Source organism: Myzus persicae, unplaced genomic scaffold (genome assembly GCF_001856785.1).
Source record: "Myzus persicae strain clone G006 unplaced genomic scaffold, MPER_G0061.0, whole genome shotgun sequence".
Taxonomy (NCBI): domain Eukaryota; kingdom Metazoa; phylum Arthropoda; class Insecta; order Hemiptera; family Aphididae; genus Myzus; species Myzus persicae.
In genome coordinates, this window is record NW_019103025.1 from 920,332 (window position 1) to 948,260 (window position 27,929).

The window sequence follows — 27,929 nt, forward strand, 5'->3', positions numbered from 1 at the left end:
TCAGATACTTCAAAGCTAAAACTTTAATTTTGGTTTTTTTATAGCATTTTCAGGTCATTTTATAAATGTTTAGTGCGTATATACATTGTATGATCTTTTGGTATAAATTATAAAATTCAAAATATGATATCAAGAATTATATATAATGATTTTATACAATAATATTTATTATATAGATTGCAAGTATTTTTTATCCGTACTAAATTTCAATCGTTCTATAATATAAATATAAAAGTTAGGTCATAACTCATAATGTCATATTATAATATGAAAGATATACTGTATCTGTTTTTAACGATTATCGGATATGGTATCTTGGGATTCAACCGAATTGGTCAGCTGGACTCTAACCGTTGGAGGTACATTGGTATCGCATTTATTGGCAATATTTTACTGTTTATTTATTGCGAGTGCTTAAGTTTGGTATTTAGTTTTTGAATTATTGTTAGTATAATAGTTAAGTGTTAAGATGTAAAGTGTTAAAAATGCCGAAAATTAAATTAATGTTTCCCTATCGGCTGCGTAGTCGTGTGACTATACAACAAATATTTGATCATTTTGATAGACATTATGATGGCATTGAAAAAATGTGTTTGGTTATTTGTAGAGAACTTTTTGTTTGCTTATTGGATATTTAAACTAGGACCCTAATAATCAGTAATCACCTACGGTTTTATTCAAAATGTATTATTTATAAGAAGACACTATATAGGCGCGTAAATGCATAAGGCCGGAACACATTTCGCCACAAAAATCAAATTTTGTTTTATTAAAGAAAACATATTATTATTATTATACATAGAATTAAATATCTTTAAATAGAATTGGTTTAAAAAAAAATTGTTTTGGTGCACAAATATTTAATTCCAGCATATCGTACCGGCTGAATAGCTCTGAAACAAGATTTCCCTAAAATAATAGTTATAGACTATAGTAAACTGTTTTGGAGCTACGGGGAACCTTATATATTAGCATATTATTATTTAGGTAGCTGCTCTGCGCACAAAAAACATCACGTGTGTATGGCGAAACCTCGCATGCCTAACCAGCTGTAAAATATTATAAGGGTCGACCTCGCGCAATAAGGGGGTCGTACACGACTCGTTACGTCTGGTCGTCGTCAAACAGGCGTGAGATCGAATCGAGGGAGGAGCCGTGGACCGCAGTGTGACCTGGTGCCAAAAGATCACGAATAGGCTCGACGAACTACCCCGCTAACGGCTGAGGAGCGATTCTCAGTTAAAACGATATCAGTCGTTACAGTTCACCGAGTATCGGAAAACGGTTTCAGCAAGCGCGTTCCCCCCCCCGATAACAATAAACCAGGAAAACTGTCAAAAATGTGCCGCCGTTGGCGGGGATTGGGGTAAATTATTGCGTGTTTACTCGGGTCGTTATTACACCGTGACGATACGATAAAACACTCATATGGTCACACTGTCAAAGTTGTCGGTGGCGCGCAGGGATCGTCGCCGTACTCCGTGGCCGCGGCTGTGCCCAGCTTGTCGCTTACTCGCTCGCTTGTGACTCATTGCTGCGGCTGCCGGTTGCGCGCGCGATGTGTGACCGGTTGGCCGCTCTGGACGGCCTCTTGCCGCCCGCCGTGATGGCCTGCAGGTCAACGCCGTCGTCCCCGAACGCGTATCGGGCCGTCGTCCAACTGCAGCAACTGGAGAAGACCGCGTCCGTGCCAGACCTGCAGCAGAAGAGGCACCATCACGGCGACGGGCCCGCGGCCGATCACCAGGCCGCTCCGGCGTCCGCGTGTCCAGACTCCAAATCCGACGGCTGTCTGACCGAGACCGGACGACGGGCGCCTGTCACCAGCCTGAGTGGAACTTTTCTCACGCCTCCCTGCAAGGTAAGCCGCGCCTTCATTTCGGAATATAATATTTTAATCTGCAGTGGCGTGACTATATGGAACTTTTTTCATGGACGGCGTCACCATAAAATAATATACTTATAAGTTATAGTATACGTCTACAGTCAATATTATAACATACTGCGCTTTGTGTGAATAGTGAAATTATAATCATTTATTAAATATAATACATATATACATGTTTTTAATTTAAATGTTCGTTAGGTATTTTCATAGGCATTATTTTAGTAGCCAAACCCCTGTGAAATTTGAAAAATTCGGTGCCTACGATTGTGTATTATACTAATACATTATACAATACTGTAATAGTTTAATAATAATAATAATAATAAGTGTAGGATGTATGGTAAATGTGGGAACTGTAATAATAATATAATTATCGACACAACCCTGGGTGTCATCTCTCCCACATCTTGTGTAGGTCACCACTGATTGGTGTGTTATTGTAATATATGCTACCAACGATATTCGTCGATTCTTCATTCCCAATATTCTATACATTTAATTATAATTATGTCGACATATTTTAAATATAGGACCAATAGGTAATATTATTGTTGTTACATAATATGTACCATTTACTAATATTATAACGTTGTCGTGGTTTGATTTGCATGTGCGTGGAAAAATCCGCTGCTTTCGTGTGGTGTTCAAACGCTCTTATCGGTCGTAAAATTCTTGTAGTATTGACCGGAAAGTTATTGTGTTATAACCCAACAGCTGCAGTTGGGTAAACATGTTTACTGTGAATCATATGCGACATGCGTAATATACATAATAGGTACAAATATTGAAAGATAATATTATGTATATAAAATATTAATTATATATGTAGTGTAGGGAAAATGTTTATTTACGCGAATTAAAAGTACAGTTATTAGATATTTAGATATTTTAACGTTATAATCACTAAAGGTTAGACTAGGTATTATAATTACACTTGCCCATTTATTCATAGAATAAATCATAATATGCTTAAATACTTTCACTTTAATCACGATTTTATTATTATACAACAAGGATAGTATACCCTAACTTATTTTTTTTATATGAATAAATAAGTTGATTGTTTCTAAAAATGCTAATAAACACATTAATATTTATGATACAATTTTATTTAATTACGTACATAGATAAACTTATAAAATATACGCAACCAATACACTTAATCATCAATTATTAATTGTTCGTATTTACGTAATTGTACATAATATCCTCCTTATTCATCATTCAATAGGTACTTGAGTATTTATAAAGGTTATAATTTTTACCATCAAATTTCGAGATAGGTATACCGATATAACATAATAGTATCTAATACCTTAACCTACCTAAGGTTGTATGACTATTGTATGAAACTATGAACTATGAATAGTAATGACTAATGAGTATGATTGTATATGAACTAATTACCTATAATAATTTAAAATGTTTAAGATATCCATTCAAACATTAAATAACAATAAGTAAATCTAAAGCGTCTACAAAAGAGTCTGATATTAAAAATAAATCTATTATGCATAAGATTATTATATAAATAAAGCTACATTTATTGTTGGAAACATAGAGGGCGAATATATCTTGACTTGTTCTTCATGTTCTCAAATAATAAAATATAGTCTACTAGTCTACTATTAATTACTCAGGATAATTATTTTACAATTATTGCAAATCGCAATAACTAATAAGATTCTATAAGTTGTATACTAGAGGGTCAACTGATCAAAACTATTCTCTGTCTTCGTATATATAAACTGTAGAGTTATTTCATTTTGCTATGATTTATTTATTATGCACATCATGGTCTAGTATAATATTTACAGTTGCATGCATAAAAAAGGTCTATAAATCATAATCTATATAAATTAAAAATTTAGAGTTATGATACCTAGTACCTTTAATATATATTGTATAAGTACAAAAAAGTTTTTGTATAACATTTCGTGGGAGGGAGATGCCCCTAACGGCCCCCAGCCCTTATCCTGTATATAACATATTATAGTACTGCAGTGACATGGATGAATTGTCTCGTTCGTTTTGTGTACATAATATTATAAATTATAATTACATAAATGTCCTACATTTTTTTATACCTATTCACACGCAACGTATTTTCTATAAAGAACGTATTTTTCTAAAACTGTTTATTATTATATTAACAAACAGTGTGTATTGTATAATAAATTGCATACCTACGACCTACCCTAACGTCCCTAACGACTAAAGTCACATTCACACTTATCCATAACTTACAATACATTTATTAATAATATATTAAACATTTATTCTTGTACCTTCGTGGCTTTGTATGTTATGGGTTTCGGTATAAAATTATTATTATTCGTCTATACCTAATTGAGTATAGATATATATTATAGTATTTACTATTTACATACTAACTAAAAGTATTTAAAATATTTCATGGTTATCGTACATGACATAATGGCATATTGACATACTTTTAGCTATATTTATTTAAATTTAACATTATTTTTTCGATATTATGGACATACATATGATATCGGCATTCAGAAGTAATTCGAATATATTCGACAACCGTTCAAAATTGATTAGTTTTGGTAGAACGTAGAAAGAATTATTTTATACAAGATGTAACGTTTTAATATAATTGATAAATAAGCAGACGAAGGTAATGGTTTGATGGTTTATTTTATTATATTGAAGTGTTTAATTTCCTTTTAATGAATCATTGATCATTGTAAAAGTATTTCAAATGTTATTGTATATGCTATAATGCTATACATACCTATTGCGCTATACTAGTTTAATACGGTAGCCATAACTCATCAGTGATTGATGATTATAATAAGGCCAACAAACTCGTGTATTGCATTAAAACACTATGTGGTAGGTATACCCACGAGAATGCTAACATTTCTTTATAGTTTCTACACAGTAAAAACCACGTGCGTGTAAAAACCTTTTGAAAAAAAAAATTTTATTTTATTGAAAATAAAGATAAACAATTTAAATATAGGTACACTTAATATTAATTAAATGGTTAATTAAAAAAAAACTGTACTGTTGTTATACCTAAATAAAAATATTAGGACGTCAATAATATGATTGGTTATAGTTGCGAATTTGCGATATCGCAGGCCGCAGCAGGTGTTTTTAACATTATAGCTATGTTAGGTCTAAATAAAATATGTACTCAACTTATACCAACATTATACTGGCATACTGCCATATTAGTATAATAAAATAATTAGATTTTTTAAAAATGAAATAAACTTGATTAAATAATATTTTTAATGTTTTCAAAGAACAAAGAATTTAAAATTTTATATATTTTTAATTGTTTCATCAATATAATAGGTTTCGTCTTTAAGAACTGGCCAAGTAAGAAATCGGATACTGTGAAAAATGTCCGCTTTTAGTGGTCAAGGTAGGAAAAAGTATACATTGTCCAGAAATTGTGCACAATAAAAAATTCAAGGGTAGGGGAAAAAAGATAAAATATTAAAATTAGTAAAACTGCATGTTTAAGTACTGTTTAATTAATGTTAAACAAAATATGTTACTATTGTCACTATAATTCATCAGCATAACCCTGCCTTATATCAAATATTATTTTTCGTAAGAATGATGGATCAATTTACGATTTTACAACCATTAAAGAAAGCAGTAAACTTAATTACAAAAATATTTTGTGTTATTTTCGTATAATGAATTTAATTTAAATACATTTTTATTTTAGTTTTATACTTATTTGGTAAATTTCTTAATATTGAAGCTTAATGAGTCCTTATGCATACTTCACATTTTATGTTGATATTTTTCATCTATTTTTCAATAATTTGTAAAATTATTATAATTATAATATAATACTGTTATATATATTATGTACTATGCATGCCAGTTATTTTGTTAGTAATAATTTTATTCAATTCATATTTCATATTGCTTTAAAGATTCTGGACAGAATATATTTTGCTTGGGCATTTCCTTACAACTGGCGAGCGTTGTAGGAAATATCACGTTTTAAATTTATCATTTTCACATACAATTTGTCAAAGATTTCCAAATTTTCTTTTTCTTTAAATATATATATTATTATATATATCATACCATACAGGCAATGTCTACTACATATTATCTAAGTTTATAGTTAATAGTTTATTTACAAAATGTATATATAGGTACCTACATAGTAAGTATATATAGAATACTTTTATACTTCGTTCTGTTGTTTATTTTGTTAAAAATAAATGTTTAAGCAATTAATTATTGAATCTATACTCTTAGACCTTGGTTTTTAGTATAACATTAACATTCTTCTAAAAAAAACTTTTAAATAAATACGGCATTGACTTTTTGATGATAGTTTAAATAAAAGGAGTGAATAGTATAAATATTTATTTAATTATTTATGTATCCGCTTACAGTCAAAAATTATGATCGCAATTGATTTTATTTAACAGACAATTTCAATGATAATGTTTTGTTTGGATTGAATTGTATACATTGAAATCGTTAACGGTATAAAATAAACAAGAAATTCGATTTATTTTAAGGTTCTTTTTTATAAGATAAAATATATGAACAATGAATGAGGCATATGCTCTTTTATTAGTTTCCTATACATAAATTAACAATTACATTGTTATAAGTTATAAATTATATAAGTGCTTACTAAAGACTAATATTTATTATCCGATAGTACCAATTATATAACTATTTAACTGATATATACCTAGTTCTAACTAAAATATAAGGAATATAAGTATGCACTTAAAAATAGTAACGAACTGCTAAAAATTTGGGACTTTGATTTATATCGCTTTGTACTACTGAATAATGTATGGGTAGTGGGTGCAATTTAAATTTTATATTCAAACTTAAAACAAATTTGGTTAAATTTAATGCGAAAATAAAACCTTCAAGTATATAGGTACTTGTATGATTTTCACCATCCCCTATAACAAGCTATGCTTATTATGAAGGTGTCAATAGTTGATAAATAAATATATAAAAAAATAAAAAAAAAAATTTAGGTATACCTAATCACACTGCTCTACATTATAAGTGTCGAGTGTATACCTCATCATTGAATAGGTCACTGTTAACATAAAATATTATGGTCTTTAATGTATGTGATGAATGATGATAATAAATCATTACATATGATAAAAAAGGATTCTAGCAAAGACAGTCAAGTTTTCATTAGCCAAGATTAGCAAATAATTTTTTTTAGAATAATATAAAAATTTTAACAATTAATGATCATGTTTTTTTTATGTAATTCCCAATTATTTTTAAAAGTACCGGGAAATTCAAATTTTTAACTACCAAAGTATGAACTATATATCCAATTTTCTACCAGAAACCACTCCTAAAATTGAAAATCTAATCATTTTTCTTCTATATAAAGTGTCTTCAGACTAAAAAAAAACACTGCATTATAAAATCAATACATTCATTGCTCCTCTCAGAATCTAAAATATACAGAGTGAAGGTAAATTAAATTATAAATTAACTTAATGTAAAATGAACAAGCTAATACGAAACCCTTGAACAGCTTGAACTATACAGGGTTTATATTATTAGATTATTATTATAGTTGTGTCCGGTCGGTTAAGACAAAGGCATAAAAAACATGACCACACCAAATAAATGTCATAATAAAATGATCTTATTTAAAATAAATTTAATGCTTCTATACGCAGAATGTTCGTATGGTTGGTTTGATATTTAAAAAGTACCAATTAACTCTTATTTTCTATGTAAAAATATAATTGGACTTCTATAGAATAACCTAAATAATACTCTATGTGTTCAAATAATGAGGTCTCTATCAATTGCGGCCGTTGAACTAATTTTTTAACATTTAATTGAACGAATCTATATTAAAAAATTAAAACAACACCCTTATATGTATAATATGCGTTTAACAATTATTACGTTTTACAATTATTTAAAAAAATTGTTATGCATGGATAGAATCAAATAAGTTAAATATTATTCGTAAATTGTTTATTAAAATGTGATTGTAATGATTTACAATAATTATTTGTTATTCTATTTCTATATTACCTTCTATAATGGAAACAATAATTTAAAAAGAAAATAGTTTTTGCGGAAATAAATTACAAACCTATTTTAATGTAGGAGAAAACGAATATAGTTTTCTTGACGAGCGGATTCCGATTAATAATAATTGTGTTGTTACTTGTTATTATTCATCGTGATTTCTATTGAAATAAACAAACTAATATTATTTACAAATAATGAGCTTATTATTAAGCCTAGTCCTTATACTATAATGTTTCATTTTTAATCCGTTTATGAAAGTGATTAATACAATAATACATTTTTTAGTTAAGTTTGTATTTAGTTTTGAGTCTTTGACCCTTTGCCTGCACTGCAGGGGGCTTATATATTTTCATAATATTTACATAGTATACAAAATAGTTTTATTTTTAAATATACAATGATCATATTCAAAATCACATTTAAAAACAAATTTAATTTAATTTTTAAAATAATAATATTAATGAAATATATTGTAGTCTCAACTAAGTATTTTTTAATGTCTTAATGTTTCTCTATTCCGAGCGGATTAATTATTGTATTGGTTTTACAATGGTGTGTGTTTTTCTTCTGTGTTTGATGTCACATTTAAGAGCAATAAAAAGTACTTCAATCTTTAACTTTGAGGGTGGTTTTTAGTAGTAAATAGTATTAATTTGAAGTCGGGGAAAAAGCATTAATTTTTCAATACTTATCACAATAGTCAAAAAAATTAAAAAATTTAAAATGTTTACGGAACAAGTTTTTGACGTTACCGATTTGGTTTATATATTTGCTGTAATTTAAAAAATATTTGACTTAACATTTTTAAATATTTTGGTTTATTTATTGCTAGATCATACATATTTCATTTAAAATGTCGGCCCTTTGTAATCATTTTTCGATTTCTACTTTCTAATGCAAAAAAGATTGAAAATGTAAATAATAAGCATGTTAATGGTTCATAAAGCATTCGGCTTTTCTTAAATCGTTAAATAAATTTTTAAAATACATAGGTACTTAATTTTTTCTATAATTGTGAAATTCTTTATATAATTTGTCAAAAATACGTTGATTTTTTGATTGCTCATAGTTGACATTAAACGTTTGATATTTAAGCAATTAATAATGATTTATCCTTAAACGAGTTTTGTTATTTAAAATAATATAATATATATTAACTATCGTAGAAACTTGAAACATTCCTGACTTAAAGCTAAACTTTTATTAGGTATCTAATATCAATACATAACGCAATTTTCCATGACAAAATAAATCATAAACTAGTTAAAAAATGTTCATCACGACTTATCGATTAATTACTAATACACGTATTATTATCTATTATTATACAACCACGTAATCATGTCTACTATAAACCTAAAACCAATAATGGTTTATTCTATCATTTTTTTTTTTAAAACAATATTATAACACTGAGAAGCATATTATTCCATAATCGAAATAACAACAATAATATAATATAAAATTATAAACACTATATTTATGCTTATAAGAAAAAAATATGAAACTTTCATTTGAGATTTGTATTTTTGTTGGACCGGCACAAAAACAACTTCAAAGCCCGATATAATACAATTATTGTCTATTGTAGCATAAAAATAAGTCGTAGAAATAATAAAACATTAAAACATAGAATTATGTAATATTACTGTACTAGGTATATACGGTATAAGAATAGATTAAATTAATATCCATATTACTATAAGAATCTGATGGTTATTATTATACATAATTAAGACGTGACGTTATAAGGGTTCGTCGAACAAACAATATTTTCGACAAAATCGCGGACGGTGTAGACGCCTACCGTCTTCATGATTCTTCTTTATTAATATTAAACTAACAGTCATTGCAGTATCCCGTGGGTGGTAAATGAGTTATGACGTACCCATACAGTGTCACAAGTGTCACATCTATAATAAAGTTCGCTTACACAGTATTATTTTCGTTCTATAAACGACCAAAATCTTGACACTATTCGCCGCTGTCGTGGGCGGGCGCGTTCCGTGCGGCTCGACTTGGTGCACGCTCGGTACTTTCGAGGTCGCCGGCGTCGTCGGTGAGCTCCGAGCGGCGTGGGAATTCGGCGAAAAGGGATGACTGACACACATAATAAAATAATGTTATATGTATACAAATGAGCGGGGGCGGGCGGGAGCGCGTTTCCTGGGCGCACCACTTGCCGTCCCTTTCAAGGTCGCCCCCACCGACTGGTCTCCCGCCGCTGCCGCCGTCGCCGTCCGCTCAACACCGACGCACGGATATCGTCGCAGTTTCCCGCAAACGGTCGGCAGATGGCACAGTGATCGTTCGGGTCTCGTTTCGTCCAGTCGCGTACCGCCGTCCGGCTGCTCTCCGTCCTCCGCTCAGCGTCTCAGTCGTCGATCCCGCGTTTACCACTTTACCTAAGTGCGTTGTTACGTCGTCATCCGATAAGACACCGGACGGGCCTTTGCTTCATTCGCCGGAGCCACCGACGTTCTCGTCGTCACGAAAATATTCCAACCCCTCAAGTCCGGGAAAAACAGCGTCGGCGAATTGTTACCCCCGGACCAACCACCGCCGTGATATTATTATTATTGTTGTTGTTGTGATTATCCACAGGCCAGTGTGCATAAACCGGTTTTCACTCGTTTAATAACAGAATTCCAAGACACACACCGCTCGCCACACTCGGGGGGCAGGTGTAATCACAATAATATTCGTAAGTAAATATTATACGTCTATACTAAAATAATTCCTTGTATGATCCCTTATGATTTACCTTTAAAAGGACGCGTATCGTATTCCTAATATTATGATGCCGAGTATTATTGTTATGGTGTGCGAGACGGGGAAAAGCAATTTCGAAAACTGTTCTGACGACCGTTTCGATGTCGTGTAGATTATGATATTGCACACGGACGAATAAAAAGTAAATACAATACCTTATCCGTCTGTTTGATCTTAAAACCTGTACCGCGTGGAAACGAGTGATGATCAGAAAAACCACATGTCCTTATGTGGTGTTACATAATCGTTGGGATAATGAAAATAATAATCGTTATAGTGTTTAAAAATATATTTATTTCTAATCTAAATTCCTTGAATTCCATACGTCCATAGTTCCGTACTACCTATTATAGTATTATATAGTCCTATAGTAATATTCCAAACAGTTTTTTATCTCAAACGTGAGTATTATTGTTTTTCGTCTTATTATTGTCGTAAACCGTGATGTACCTCTACCCACTCTTATTATTGTTCCATTAGAACACTTCAAAATGTATATTATTTAATTGTTTATAAACGAAATGACTAATGGGTGATAATTGTTTTTACGACGTCGGCGGTTCGTGGTGGTAAGGCGTACGGAAATAATAAAGGCAATGAGCCTTTTTTTAGGCTTGGTATAATTTTACTAGCATGTCTACCTATTTTCTTATTGTTTGAAATTTTAATGCTACATTTTTAAATATTACAATAATATGTAGAAATAGATATCAACCTTTTCATTTTCGACCTTTTAGAAAATTATTTGGTCTTCGTCGTTAAGTATTTGCAACAGGACCTACCTACACTAAATTATTGCCGACACAATTATGTGCCCTTTACTCCGTACGACATATATAAACTTCTTACACCACGATAACCTTTTTTTAATTGGCCAACGATAGGTATTATTATTACCACCCCATAGTCGTTATAGTATACTCTAAATCCTAATAATAAAACATCATATTGTTATTTGTTATATAATATGTGGGGAGTACATGGTACTATGTCGCAGTGATCGTTAGGATAAGTTATTTTTCATGTCTCGGATATCAAGGCATTTTATCTGCGTGTCGCTAGAACAATTATGTATCGTATACTGCTGTAACTTATTTGTTTTTATACGGCTCAAGTGATGTTTACTTATGTTGAAAACATGTGGGTGTGACTTCGATAATACACTGCAACCTTGAAAAACCTTTAAAATTGCATCGTAATAATTATGGGAAACACATTTCAAAACGTAATTGCCAAAGGAGTAACTACTCGCTCGAGTCGCACAGGACCCCTGTATACCAACTAAATTTTTTTCCTGTTTGGTTTATTGTCAACACTCAAAATGCTGTAATCAATTGATTAAATACAATTTTTTATACTTCATTGAGCATTGCTACTTAATATTTTATTTATATTTACAACGCATTGGGAGGTATATGCCAATGGTAAGTTTTTTAAATGTTTATGATCATCCCATTCATCATTCATATATTGTCCATTGTTCATATCTATTTTTTACTACCTATATGTAAAATTATTAAATTATTTTTATTTGGGTAGCCGACATTCGTTAATGTAATATATTTATATTATGCTGAAACATCGGTGCACCAACAAATATGATTTTCTGTTTTTTAAGTTATATCTACTTTAGTTATAATAATTTTAAATTAAATTTTTGATACTGACACGAAAAAAAAATACATAAGCATCCGATAAAACGAGTTTTTTTAAATTAAATTAAGTAAGTTTCTACAATCTACACTGTCTATATAGATACCCTATAATTTTGTTTTTAGAAATCTGAGTTATTAACTATATTAACTCTAATTTGTATTCAATATAGATTTAAAGTTATTACTCCTGTCACTTGGTAGGATCTGTGGGATGTGTGATGTATCTAAGAATTCTTATATTTAGGTATCTACCGAAAATTCTAAATCATTTTTACAAATATAATATATTGAAGTATGTGTAATATTACCTGAATAATTATTTATTATTTATCAATTGTTTTTTCCAAAAGAGTTGATAAAATGGTTAAGTATTGTCGATTACGTATTAAATCGTTAAGAACCATTTTTTTACCTCTTGAAATTGAACACATTTTTACAATTTTTCAACCTGGATCTCCATTAATATGACGTATATTACTTTATGGGTTAGTGTGTGAGCAGTATGATTGACCGTTGTATATTTTATTGAAGCTTTTTCTACCGTTTGGCTTTTTTTTTATTATATGGATGTATATAATTTGTATACGTTATACATTTATAATATTAAATTATTTGTAAAATTTGGCCACATGAAACAAAATTGCAAAAAAATTTAATTAATTTAGTGTGCAGAAAAGTATTATGAAAAAGTGTCACCGATAAGTACCGTACCGCAATCGTATTCTACCCAAATAATTATACTTTTAACTTGTATTGTATTACACGTTTTCGTACAAAATAAATGGCAGTACATCAGTCGTGTTACATAATGATTTTAAACGTGAGATGTAAAAAATAAGTGTCATCCAACCATTTTCCTAATAATAAATAATTTAGTTGCATACTCGTTTATAGACATACATTGAAAGCGAGATTGCAAGTGATTATGTATGTATATACGATTGTTATCTAATCTTCGTGAGTAGTAAATAATTCGCTGCATATGCACGAACATAATATTATATTATTATTATAATTTTAATATCCGGTTTTTCTCCCCTACTACATTACTGTTACTTTTGTTATTGAACTTATCACTATAGGCAACGGATGTTATGGTTTTTTCCCCTTCATCATGTGTGATTTTGTTTAGAACTAAATACGTAAAAAAACTTCAATCTGTAATGAAACGGGTTTCAGACAATAAAAAGTGTTTTAAGTCTTGCGTATATGGAGTTGCCCCTCTTCTATTTTTTTATTCGTTATTTACAATTTAATCTCTTGCCCTGAATGGTACCGCATTAAAACCCGGATGGACCGGTACTATCAAATAACGTTCAACTGACAACTTTCAAATTTTTAATTTTTGATTTCGACTATTATTTTATAATACATTATCTCTTACATTACCTAATGACTATCATACAATCTATAGTATCTACATAACACTCTTAATTTAATAATGCCATTAATTGTCAATTTAAAATTGTATTTGTATTATTATTATTTTTATGATATTGCCTTTATATGGTTATATGTGTATCTTAAGCTCAAGTTCCAATCTAATATCATTTATATTTTATATCACATACCCAATCCCCAAATACTTGTTTCTAAATCTGGATATTCTATGCCATATTTTTTATTGCTTGAGAATATTTTCTTGTTATACCATTAAGAAAATTGTATCCAAGTGTATATGTATATAGTTAACACGAAGAGTGTTAAAACTTAAAATTTATTAGCGGGAACCAAGACTTTCGGAATTTATTTTTAATATTTATAAAAAAATAGCAATTTAGTATGGCAAAATAAAAATAATCTCTAAATATAAATTAATTTTTGTAATTAAAGTTGGTTATTTATTAATTAAATTAGGTATGTATTAGAAAATTATTAAATTATTAGAAACAGTGAAATTTAATAATTTAAAATTTATTACCTGTTTCATATATAGGCAGAGATTATACATATTTTATACAGATATATTACATATAGGTCTGTAAGTAAATAAATGACAGTCCCACACAAAATAATGAACATGAATATTATGACTTTATGAGTTATGTTCTTGTAAGAATTGGCAGATAACAAAATTATCTCATTAAAAAATACTATTATAAATTATAATACTACAATAAAGTGCGAGCTAATACACAATTTATGTTTTCGTTATTTAATTTACAGTTTTGAATTGTTCTGAATAATTAGTCGTACACCAATAAAAAGTAATAATATTATAATTGCTATTTTTCTAGTAAGCAATTATCTGCATATTACATTCAAGAGATTATAATATACGTACACTTGTCGATATCGTTCATAATTAATTAATACTATATATATTGTAACGAAGTAATGCTGTTTGGCGTTTACCAGTGTTATGACATTAGAGTCAAGCAGACTTCAACCAAAAACAGAAGTAAAATAAAAATAAAAATAATATTATATTATATTTAAAAGATTCGATGGGGTGTATAAATTTTTGTATTTTTTAAGTTATTACTTAAGTTTCTATATCAACCGAGCCAAGAACTCTCCATTCCTACAATAATCTGAGATATTAGTAAAGCACATAACATAAGATTTATATCTATTTATGAACAATATCACTGCTAACTCCTTAATACATTCCTTGAAATCCCCACACCCAACTAAAAAAAAAATTAATAAAAATAATAATACAAAATTGGTTGAGCGTATGTTGGTGTATAGACCTTTTTAATTAGTAATTATTTAGTCCCTTTAAGTTAGGGAATATATATTCAATTGACTATTCCTATTTGTATTGTGAGATTTATAAACTTAACACAAAATAAAATAGTTATCGTAAAATGTAATTTATTTTAATATTTATTTGCGGGGCTTAAAAAAAATTAAAAACCGTGTTTCATAAAATTATATTGTTCTTATGATTTCGAAAAATCCACAACCATGATCTAAATTGTAATTAATTTATTTCATATAAAAATCACATGAGTCATAACTCAATACCTCATAAGTAATGCTAGGAACTTATAACTTTTATATACGTCTATATGCTTTTTGAGAAATCGTTAAGAATTATTGTTTGATACTTACATAAGATCTTTGTTCATTGTACACAAGGATCTTCAAATTCTTACGGTTATAGTAATTAGTAATCCACTTCTCTCTACTAAAATCTAAAATTAATTTTACATCATATTCTTTTGATAACCCAATGATATCTTAGATGTCATAAAATATTATTCCAAGTAACTCCTCTGGGTGACTTCAGAAAATGGCAAATATGCTATGCTTTATAAGTAAAATAAAATTAAAAACTAATCACTTTAAGTTATAGTTACCTAAACTAACGAAGTTTTTATAATATAGCAGATTATTGAACGACCGCCCCATTAGCGTTCTTTAAAGTCTTTAGTTTTTATTTGCACCGTGGTTACATTAATGTGGAATATTATTTTTTAAATTTAATAAAAATATTAAATTTAAATTTGCTATTTCCATAAAAATTAAAATGGCTATAAAACTGTATTTAATATTAATAGTTGTTGCATTTAACATAACAAAATTTATGTGGGAATAGTTCATCTACTAAATAGACTTAAATTGATAGCAAAATAATTAATGAACATTAATATTTTTTTACATAAATACATAATAACCATCGTCTATAGTAGTATTTAAGACCGCGGTGCATGGAGAGTAAAAAATGTTATTTAAAAATAAATATTGGTAATTATTATTTGTAATGTATTTTATTATATATATGGTTGCTACTGAAATATCAAACTAAATTATTATATTAAATAACAATTAATATACTAATAATATTACATTATTTACGCATACACTTTTTAAAGACAATACATTTTATGAATAAAACTACATACTGGGTACCTATGTCTTAATTTAAACCAAACTAGTTTTTTGATGAATGTATTCTTTTCAGGCAGATAACAAGACTCTCGATGGGCAAAAACATCAACTCAATCAATTAAACAGTAAGTAAACAAAAAACTATACCTATAATTATTTACTCATAAGTTAAGAATTTAAGACGGTAAATTGTACGAGTGAAAGTTATTCTTATAGTTCTATTGCAAATACTGGACAAATCTCTGCTGTAAAGTAGATTTCGAGTGCTTGTAAAAAAAACATCCTCAATATTGATATTGAAGCAACTTTTTGCTTTATCAAGACACTACTTGAAAAATATCATTATATAACTATTACAATTTTTCACCTAAATTGTTGGTCCGTATTGTATTATAATACAGTGGTACCCATTTTATATTAAATAAAGGATAGATAACTTTGGCTGAGGTAGGAAAAATGAATTTATTTAATTAGGTTATCGAACTTTTTCGTTTGCATTATTGATAAATCGTCTTGGAACACCAAATTTCGAGAGGAAGACTGGCAGAATTTTTATGTTTTATTTTTTATCTAATATCACCAGAGATGGATTTTTTTTTTTCAAAATACAACAGTCGAACTGTGTTGATCGAGCACGTATAATATTGTTAGGATAAATAAAATATATGAAATCGTGTCATACCCTTCTTGTCCTCTAATTTATACTGTTTTGATGTGTGTAAAATTGCAGAATTTGATCACTGATTTATTTTGTAAATAAAATTATTGAAAAGCAAATATATGGTACGAATAAAATATATTCCTTTGCGTATTTAATGCAATAACCATCGGGTTATTGAATCAATAAATAAAAAATATTTTATTATTCTATTCTGTCATTTTAATAACTGTTATTACCTATCGAATAAATTAATTCATAATGCTTACTAACCATAGCGGTGTTATTATGTTTTTAACCGCTACCTATTTTATTCTTCACTGTATAGTGTATTAAATTACGTTCTCATTGAGATTACATTTTCATAAACGTCTTTCGTCCATATTTTATACCTTATAGTATTTAGATATTTACTAAAATGATTCAATGCATTTTATTTATAGTTATGAATGATGTTCATATATTTATAAATTGCAGTATCCACCACTTTTTAGTTAGGAGGGTTTAAAATATTTAGAGGAGAATTTTTCAAGACTAAAAATAATAATTATTGATAATTACAGCTACGTATACAGGATGCTGAAGTTATACATCTAATCAGACTGATCTTAATGTAAATTATATTTATATTTAAGTATCTACACACTATTGTAAACAAAAAATGTCCACACTTTACTTGTGTTACTAAACTTTAGTATACAGACTTTAATCCAGGACAGTAGCCAACTTTCATATTCTTCAATAAACACACATTATGATTTATGACACCATCACTAAACCATACGGGTTTATATATATATATACGTTACGGCTTTATCTCAAGAGTGTGTTTAGTTTTGTTTTTTACAAGTATCACGATAACTTGTCAACTTAGTTGTAAATTATTGTTTTATACTATAATATATTCCTATACCCTATAACATATTGTATAGTAATAATATTAAACTAAAATAATATCTCTTAACTATTTATATTATACTGTCATATTTGTCAACCGTTAATTCATTTTTTTTTTTTTTTGCAATCCATATAATAATATTTATCTATATATATTATTAAATATAATACGAGTTTGTAAATATATATACATATCACGAAAATTCAATGGCCACTGCTGCCGAGAGTAATTTTAATTAAATTAAAATGTATTAAAATCTAATTTTTGTTCTATGATTCATAATATGACACGAGTTCATACTAATGTATTCCTCGTCGTTGGCTTACAAATAATATTTGAAATATATATTTAATTGATGACACATGCTTAAAATATTTATTATTTGTAAATAAAAAAATCGTAGAACAATACAATTCTTCACGAAAAATCTCAAGCCCATGTGTTTTTTAAATGTTATTAGTTTGCTATATATAATAATCGTGACCCAAGTAAAAGACTTTCCAATCGACGTGTTTATATTATTTTATACAAATAAATGTATAATACAAACGTGAGTTGTGCATAAAGTCTACTCCTTTGATGGCCGGGTGAATGAATGCGTTTCAGAGTTTCTCGCACTGTTTTTTCTGCTAATACAATGAGCTAGTAGTCTCTTTTTATTCATTAATACAATTTAATATAATATGAATCGGATCATTATACTATAATGTAGTATGCCAATCGATTAAGTTTCCGGTTTCTCTGCGTGTAATTCATCGGTAAATCGTAAACGGAACCCATTTGTTGCGCCGATTTATTTCCATGCCCCTAATAATTTATAGCAGTAGGATATAATAATATGCGCAAGTATTGGTGTAGGTATATGATATATTTGTTTATTTATTTATTATAGCATAAATGGATAGACGTTATACCTTATACCATATATATAATATACGCGTGTAGAATAGACGTGCCGAACAATGAAAAGTCTACAATATAGGTACAATAATGTAAACACGTTATCTTTGACACTCGGACGGCCACAATTGTAGGTCACTCGGACGATCGTGACCGACTTGTGTAGTTGTGTCCGTGCCACTATAATAATATCGTACCAACGCGTACGCGATCGAACAAACGTTTATTTCCTAAAAAAAAAAATGAATGGATACCGCGGCGGTGTTGAGTGGCGTATCGTAGGTTGCGATTGCGGCGTTTTATAAAATATTAGTATAATAATAATATATAGTGCCATCGCAAATTGAATATCAACACGTGAGAATCGCACGTACGCGTTTGAAACAATGACCGAGACGAATGTACTGATCGATTGCGGGTTGTGACGAGCGTATACTGCAGTCGTGTTGTATTCGTGAGAAAACTTCCTGTACAGTATCACAGAATGTAATAATTGATAGTATTTTGTGTTCGAGAGGTCTGAGGTATTATACACGTAGGTAGGTAACCTATGTATTAATTGGATTTCAGAAGAACGGGTTTCTTGACCTCGCGCGCTCTGACCCCTAGGTCGTTCCAAGGCCGGGGGGATGTCAACTATAATGGCGAATGGCGGTTATTACGACGCGTATTCCCTTTTGCAGGAGACCACGTATAAATTATATTGTAAAACTTGCTTTCTACTATATATACATTATATTTAATCAGCAATATTGTATTATTATTTATTGCGTGTGGTGGTGCTGTACACCTCTGCTCGCATGTTGGAGTAGACGTGTTTTTTTCCCCGGAAACACGTGAGTGAAATTCACGTTTATTCGCAAAATACGTATCTACATAAAACTAACAAGAACGAAATTTATTTTATATCCGTTTGCGTTTACTTAATAAACACACATCTTAGACTCGAGTAGAATGAATTACGATATTATGGCCATAATTTCGTTTATCGGTAGATTTTTAATTATCGTCTGTCAAACAGTGCTACTATGTGCGTAACATAATAACAATGGTTATTTTTTCCCGACTTTTCGCACTGCTCAGTTTTAAAGCCACCGTTGCTTACCTGATTTTCACGGGACACATTATGGTGAGGAAAAATATCCCGCTTTAAAGTTCAAGTGTAATAATGTGTACAGTAATTATAAAACTAGAACATTTGTAGAAAAATAATTATTATTAAGTATATACATATATATGTATAAATGTCTGTGTACAAGTGTATGTATATAATAGTTAGAAAATTCTTTTTTAAAATTCAAAATTGTTTATAAATTAATCTAATTATATTACCCTATGGCCTATTTAATCACGTATTTATATTTATTTATTTATTGTATATTCAAGGCTTATGCCTTTTTACAAAATATAATATATGAAACATAGTCTATACAAACTAAAGATAGGTACATAATAATAAACTATTTTAAAGATATATTTATGAATACAAATATGGGATATTTCATCGTACTTTATATAAAGCTTATTTGCCTGTACAATTATTAATATGAGTGATTAAATTATTTGAACAAAAAATTTATATGGTTCATAACATAATATTGTGTTTTATATACATATAATTTCATCGTCATTCAAATACCTACTCTTTTATTATAAAGGTAAAAGGTTAGATTTGAAAAGATAATATTAATAGACGCTGGCGACTGGCGTATTTTATAAGTACAAAGGTTCAAATTTTATTTGAAATATTAAATTTAAACATGTTTGAAATAAATAATTAATTATCAACTATGTATTTTTGTCGTTCAAATGTGTAACTGATCAATATTAACAATATATAATATTCGCGTAACACCAACATAACAATAATATGTACTTACGTTTAAGATAAATTTTAAATTTAAATTTCCGAATTTTGAAAGAAGTATTTGTAAAAAAAAATGTGACAAAATAATCAATACCCGTATAGTTATCATTGATTTTATTATTTATTCAATTATTCAACACCTTCTAATTATTACTTTAATGACTTAAATAGCTGCGTGTTACCTGTTACCCGATTATAATTTCCACTCGAATTCTAACAGAAGTGTTTATATTTTATATTTATTTTTTTTTCGTGAGAGAGGAGTGGCCGCATAGTTTAAACCGTTATTATTTTTTCGTGTCGCGCCCGTCTATATAAATTTCAGACACATCATCTTAGCCTAGAAAACCAAAACTCTTGTAGTATTTGTACCCTCTTATATATTTACACACATAATATTTATACATAATAGCCTTAGGCATAGGTAAGGATACACATAAATACATAATATACATGTACACAATACCTCATAAGGTTAGCACGGTTAGGTATATATGATATATCTATGTGTACGTGTTTTGTATATTTTGTGCTATCCCGATAAGAACGCTGCAAAGTATTTCCACAGTTTCCTAAAGTGACAGTCTTGCGTATCAGCTGTATACACCAACCGAACAGCAACAAGTAGTGCACGATGAAGAGGTATCAACCTATACTGTTATTGTTCTTACATAATAAATCTTCAGAGCGACATAAATGTGTTTGTGCCACTTAAACTTAATAATAGTGACTATAGAAAGAGAAAATGTGTCATACTGTCATATATAGTATTGATATCAACAAACTACACAAATGCCTTTTGAAAATGTTCTCTGTTGCTTATTACTGTTTGGTAAATACATATTTGGTACTATTGACGAGTATAGGTAGAAGTCCTAAAATACTATTTGGACATTTGGTGCATATTATCATTTTAATTACTGAATAATAACAATATAGAGTCAAGTTTTAGAATCGGAAATTAAAAGTTAAAAAAATATGTTGAATTTTATACGAAATAAATAATATTATACAGTTTTTAAATGAGTATTATTGTTGTTTATATTGATATTGATAATTATCCTATAGTTTAGCCAACTTCAATTTTTTCAAATTAAATTTCTATATTAAGTACTTTATATAAAATCTTAAGTTGGTGTTTTTGAAATTGTATCACTGCACACTGGACACGCTCAATTTACGACATGCAGATCTGGTCTTCTAATTATTCATGTATACAATACACATTCGATTATTATTTCGTAATATTGATGACAGGTGGAACATTTATTATTTTAAAAAATAATTAACGTTTAAATTAAATAAATTACCTTTACTTCTTTAGATTATCATTATTCTATGTAAAAACAAATTGGTTATTTTAATAATTAATTTCGCACAGAAAATAGTTTTCTCCTCAGTAATAATAGTGATATATATATAGTATATACCAATTAATATTCCTTTGAAATTCAACAAGACTAGATCGAGGATCCTCTGCTGTGAAACGTTATTTGCATTTTTTCTTTCACGCCTTCCTACTTCAATATAAACCCTTTAGACATAAAAAAAATATGGCACCTCTCAACATCACATATATAGAATGTCGTGTTATTAATATTTGATGAACAATTGAAACTCGTAAATCATTATACTTCTCTTTCGCGTGCATATCATTTTTACAAATTACTAAAATGGACAATTTACAACACTCGGTGTACTATGTTATTTCTAAATGTGTAACAGATGGGTAATAAATATTAAACCAAATTAAATTTTACCAATGTTAAACTTGTGTTTACACGTAACTTATTAAGTCAGGTCAAGTTTCATTTTAATTGTAACAAAAAGAATATAGATGTATCATTTACGTTCAGCATTTTACGTAATGTCTTCTAAAGTTCTAAACTATATCATTATATTAATTATTACGAGTGATAAAAATATATATCTTCAACAAGTATATAAAGTATTCAAATATATAAATTAAATAAATAATATATCAATGATGCTTTTAAAGCAACTTTAATACGTACCGTAAAAACATTTTATATATCATATTTATGTGTGGTGTTGCCATGATTATTAATTTTTATTTTTTTGGGCGAAGGGGCTGATAATTTGTTCTAAAGAAGAGGCTTGACTATAGGACCCCTCTTAAGTTTGGTACGCCGATGCCGTGGCCATATAATTTTAGACTTTTTCAGCAACCTTCATATGCAAATTACAATTTGAATACAACATATAAATATATAATACGTATATAATACGTTCACAGAACACTGAAAGCATTTTTAAGTTTTTCTGACATTTTAAGGAGGGTCGCTACCCCCTTAGTACTCTCTGCAGGCTACGTCACAAAAATATATTTACACACGTTTTTTTTTATAAGGTAAACGATATTTTATGGGTATATTAAAATGACCGCCATAACCGGCGTCATGTTTTTATAAATGGCTTATGTTTTTAACGGCTTTATACGCCTAATTTTATTTAACAATTATATGGTTCACGTCTCACCAATTCTTATAATTTATAAATGATGTTAACACTTAACAATGTAATAATTACTAATGTGTATGTTACTACTTAATACGTCACTACTTCAGTACTACCTATTAAATTATAAATAAGAAAACTACTAACACTTATAAATAGTATTACCGATTATACATTGTAATTTATACGCAATATTTATAAACTCTAAATTAAAGTATTTTAGTATCTGAACGATTATTGTTTGTTGGCTCTGTAAAAAAAAAAAAAGTGGGTTCAATTTAACATATTAAATGTAGTTTTTCAAAAAAATGTTATACGTTACTAACTAAAGATGTAAACTTTTTACTACAAAATACTATTCTCAAGTCGTCGTGATTTCAATTAATTCTCATCCAAAAAAAAATGTTTAGTGTTTTTTCATTTTGTTGAATCATCGTTATTTTTTTTGTTTTTTTTTTTTTAATGTTATCACTGTACTTGGCGTTTTATAATTTCAAACTTCTTTATATATCAAGAAACGTGTCGATTCTACCCGTTGTGAATCTTGTGAATTATTTTACACAAAAGGTCGTATTGCTACTGTCAGCTTTTATACAAGAGCCAACTTAAAGTGGTGTTCTTATCATTCGTGGGCCTATGGTAGATCTCAAATTATATTCAAAAAGTAAGAACATTCGAAGTGGGAAGCGAACGCTCGCATAATACATTGTGAACACGAGGGTTCTTTACCCGCATGACCGCAATATACTTCAATTATTAAATTATTAATTTACACAATGCTGAATGTTATATAATGACGCTGTCTAAATAATTGTTATTCTATACTAATAAGTCTTATGTTTGTACAAAATTTTTACCGGGGTTACGGTTAGAGAAATTCATTCCATAATCAATTAACTCTATGGACTATGATGTAAGATTAAACATTTAAAATGTACTTAGGTCGGTACGTTTTATATTCTGAGCAGGTAACAGGAAAGCTATTGATTTTAGGAGTGTATTTTTTAGTAAAAGAAACTAGGTTAATGTGGTCTAGAAGTAATATCATAAATCACATCATTGGCACGCAGATTAATTGTAAATTAAACCAACATTTTCAAAGTATATGTTATTAGTGTTATTTATTTTTAGTAAATCTATATACATTTTTGTGAGTTCATTACACTGATTGCGTGTATAATCGTATTGTTAAAACGTTAAAATGAAATTTACCTATTTAACATATTGTAAACTTCATAACTGGTTTTATGATTTTCAAGTGTAAAGCTTTTTTCTGTACTATAGGTTCTGAAAAAAGATAATAATTTCTTGAACATCGTCGCATAATAGTCACACCATCGCTCTCAATTTTTGAAATTATTAACGGAAGGTGAAAAAATCAATCTCTGCTCATTTGACAAAAATGTGAGATAAGTGGTTTAGACTTTTTATAGTAGCGATGATGTTTAATCATTTATCATAAACTATAACAACAACAATCATTATTATAATTTAAATATATTACATCGTATACCCATATATTATCAATCCAAAGCAAGAGTGAGGAACGTGGAAAAATGCTCGATTTGTAAAGTATGTGATAAGTGATAACTTTATACAGTTGTACGGTGAATGGTGATGATATTAATAAACTTTGTGTCTTTGTATAGTAGGGATACCGAACTCATTATGTTTTTTATAATGATCTACATTAATACATTTGGCTTATGGAAATAGAATATGGTCTTTCTAAATGTATATATGTTTTTGATTCATCATAAATTGATACCTATTATAGTAAATACTTCTGTGAGTTCTGCAGGATTTGTTTTTCGTACTAAACATGTGTGTTTTTTCTGAATAATTAATAACTATTGTGACAATTATATTATACAATGCTGTAAAAATACATTTCGCTTTGTTTTATTTGTTATTAATTATGGCCATGTGTGTTGTATTATTCAGATATGACAATGGCGACTGATTGCACGAGAGACATGCACCAGGATGGACTAATCCTACCACGGAAGCCGGCCAACCCATGCCTGACCTCCGCTGACCATCAAAACCTCCATCGAGAACTCTTATTCAATCAAAAAATGTATATTTTAGGCGTTTAAAATGTTTTTTGATTTTATTTATATAAGACTTGACTTTACATTTTAGCGGAAAAAATGTTCTGGGACAAAAATCAGAACTGCAAAAAGCGCTGGAAAAACACAAGCGAACTCAAAATCAGAAGGAGATCGAACAACAAAAGAACTCTTGCCGCACACCATTCGAACGAATGATTGAAGAACGAGCCAAAAAAATCGAAACGGTATTTATTATTTTATTTTTAACGATAGGAATAATTTACATTGCCTGTAGTATTATAGTACGTAATACATGGTTTGATTTAATGATAGTCATTTCGAAACGACATGATAATATTATTTTATACAATTCTTCGTAATTATAATATATTATGTCATACCTGCGACCTAGGCAATGTGTGACATTTAAAACCATAACTCTTCAATAGTTTTGAATTGTACCTACTTATGTTTCAAATAGGTAATTATAATAATAACAATGACTACATTTTACTAGAAGTTTGATCTTTTTTTAGTAGGTATTCCAAATTCTGTAAAATAACCAAGTCACGGCGAGTCTGCTATATAACTTTGTACACAAACTATAACGCACTCATAAGCTTAATTATACATACCACTTCAATTTTAAGTACCTTTCAACACTTCAAGTACACGTACATCAATTTGTGTGTATATTATAATTACGCTATCATTATAATTTAAGTGCGTTTTAATATATTGAAAATAAATTATTATAATCTGTTTTGTGTACTAAAATTTAAAATCAATATACCTGTACTTTGTCTCTGTTATGTATCTACTTAATACTCTTTAATGTAGGTTTATTATATTTAGGACCTATATTACCTATATACCTATATTACCTATATAATTTATTGTACCAATAAACATTTTAAATATTTATTTATTTACAGTAACCGTCGTAGGCCCGATTAAAAAACGTACATTTCGCCTTTTCGGTATTCGATATACTTACGGATATTTTAAATATATACGTAAAACATTAGTATTTTAGGTTGGCAATAGAAAATTGATGGTGTCATTTTTGTGTTCACTGGTGCCGAACCGTGTAGAAAAAAAAATAGAGAAAATAAAAGATGCATTCATATTATTGGCGGTAAAAAACTCTAGATTTTCCAACGTTTTCGATATTAAAAAATCGTCGGTTGTACAATCGAATAGCTGTTATAATAATATTATACTTGTATATTATTAGACGAGGAACTCAGGAAATAGATCCGTATAAAAATTTCTCGAGAGGGAAAGAGTACACAATATTTATATACTTATTACTTATATATATATATATTACATACATATACAATATACATGGATATCTATATAGACATATTTTTAAACCTTGCCAAACCGCAAGAATCTTTAAATAATAATAATGATTTGACCCGCGTCGCGCACTGATTTAGAAATTCGATATACATCACTTAACATCTATACTCTATAGGCTTAACCGCAAATCGTCTTGCAATAGGTATTATAGGTATATAATATTATACAGACAATTTGTGTCGATTGATATTTTCTCTAATAAATTTTTTACCAAGAATCCGAAATTGCGTAATTTCGGATCTAATTTTGTCAGTCTCTCTTATCCCTCGAGACCATGATTATTTAAATCAGTTTTTTTCAATTATAACGAATAACTTATGCCATGTGAAGTAAATCTAAGGATATAATATTTTAATAAAAGTTTTTATTTTTTTGTGGGGGGGGGGGGGGTTGGCAAAATATTAAAATGTAAAAATATAGTATAATAAAAAATAAATATGCACTAAGCAAAAGAATAAATAGCGTCTTGGGGGGAAGACTCGGACACCATAAATACGCCACTACGAAGGTTGAAATTATAGATTTTGGTGCTTACTCATAAGCAGACATGGGTATAAATGTATAATAGTACTACAGTCTCCCCCTAAAAAATGATATTGTGTGTACAACCCGTGAATTATGTGACTACAGTCGAGTCTGGGTTACTAGAATTTTTTTCGCCCTTTCCAGTAATTGTAAAAAATGTCGTTAGGTCATGTTTGAGGAAAAAATAAAAAAAAATTCAACCAAATGTCCGCTGTGGGGTACATTTTATCATTATTATAATGAAGGCAAGTCAATAAAATATAAAGCGTAATAAGTAATAACATACAAATTACATGAATGACTTTTTAACATTTTACATGACTATTTTTGAGCGGGAAATATTTTATGACACTAATATTATGTTTCATTTTGATTTGTAGCAAATGGAAAAAACTGATGCAAAAGAAAAGGACGAAGATAAACCAGAATTTCTACAGGTCCATGCTAAACTGCGAGCCAAAATGGCCAAAACAGACTGATACCAATCACTGCGAAAATATATACACATCCCATTGATACGGGGGTAATAGTTTATTATTGAATAAAGTGTTCATTGATTATGTACATTCTATTTTTTTGAGTATATTATATTGAAAAATTTATCATTTGTATAAGTGTAAGTGTATGATTATGTAGGACTTGATTTGTAATTATTACAATTAATTTCCATTATAGAAGTGTATAGAAACATTTATATGTATAAAATATTTTGATTATTATTATTACTATAAATTATTGTAAATTTTTTTTTGTTTTAGACCAATTTATGAGTATATTTGTTTACCTACTTTTTCTGGCAAATGTATTTAACCCAAAATTGTACAATGCCTGCAAAGTTAGTCAATTTTCGAATTTGAAAAAAATTATTCTAGGGTACACGGGATATTGTTAAAAAAAAGTTTACAGCAATAACTTGATGTTTATTTCAGCCTAATATCTCGACTAATTAAAAATAATTAAATATTATACAATTTG

At 28.8% G+C, this 27,929-nt stretch overlaps 1 protein-coding gene across 2 annotated transcripts; it reads left to right on the plus strand.

The window, feature by feature from the left end:
• The first annotated feature begins 1,509 nt into the window (after positions 1-1,509).
• On the plus strand, positions 1,510-27,922 carry LOC111033590 (protein FAM107B). 2 transcript variants are annotated; one of them, XM_022314392.1, is made up of 5 exons: positions 1,510-1,861; positions 16,280-16,331; positions 24,952-25,087; positions 25,153-25,306; positions 27,335-27,922. In XM_022314392.1, exons 1-5 carry the CDS (start codon positions 1,559-1,561, stop codon positions 27,431-27,433), a joined length of 744 nt encoding a protein of 247 aa, XP_022170084.1. In that variant the 5' UTR covers positions 1,510-1,558; the 3' UTR covers positions 27,434-27,922. The 2 variants fall into 2 exon arrangements, with proteins under 2 accessions (XP_022170084.1, XP_022170085.1); XM_022314393.1 differs by lacking the exon at positions 1,510-1,861 and adding an exon at positions 11,931-12,135.
• Positions 27,923-27,929: the final 7 nt, after the last annotated feature.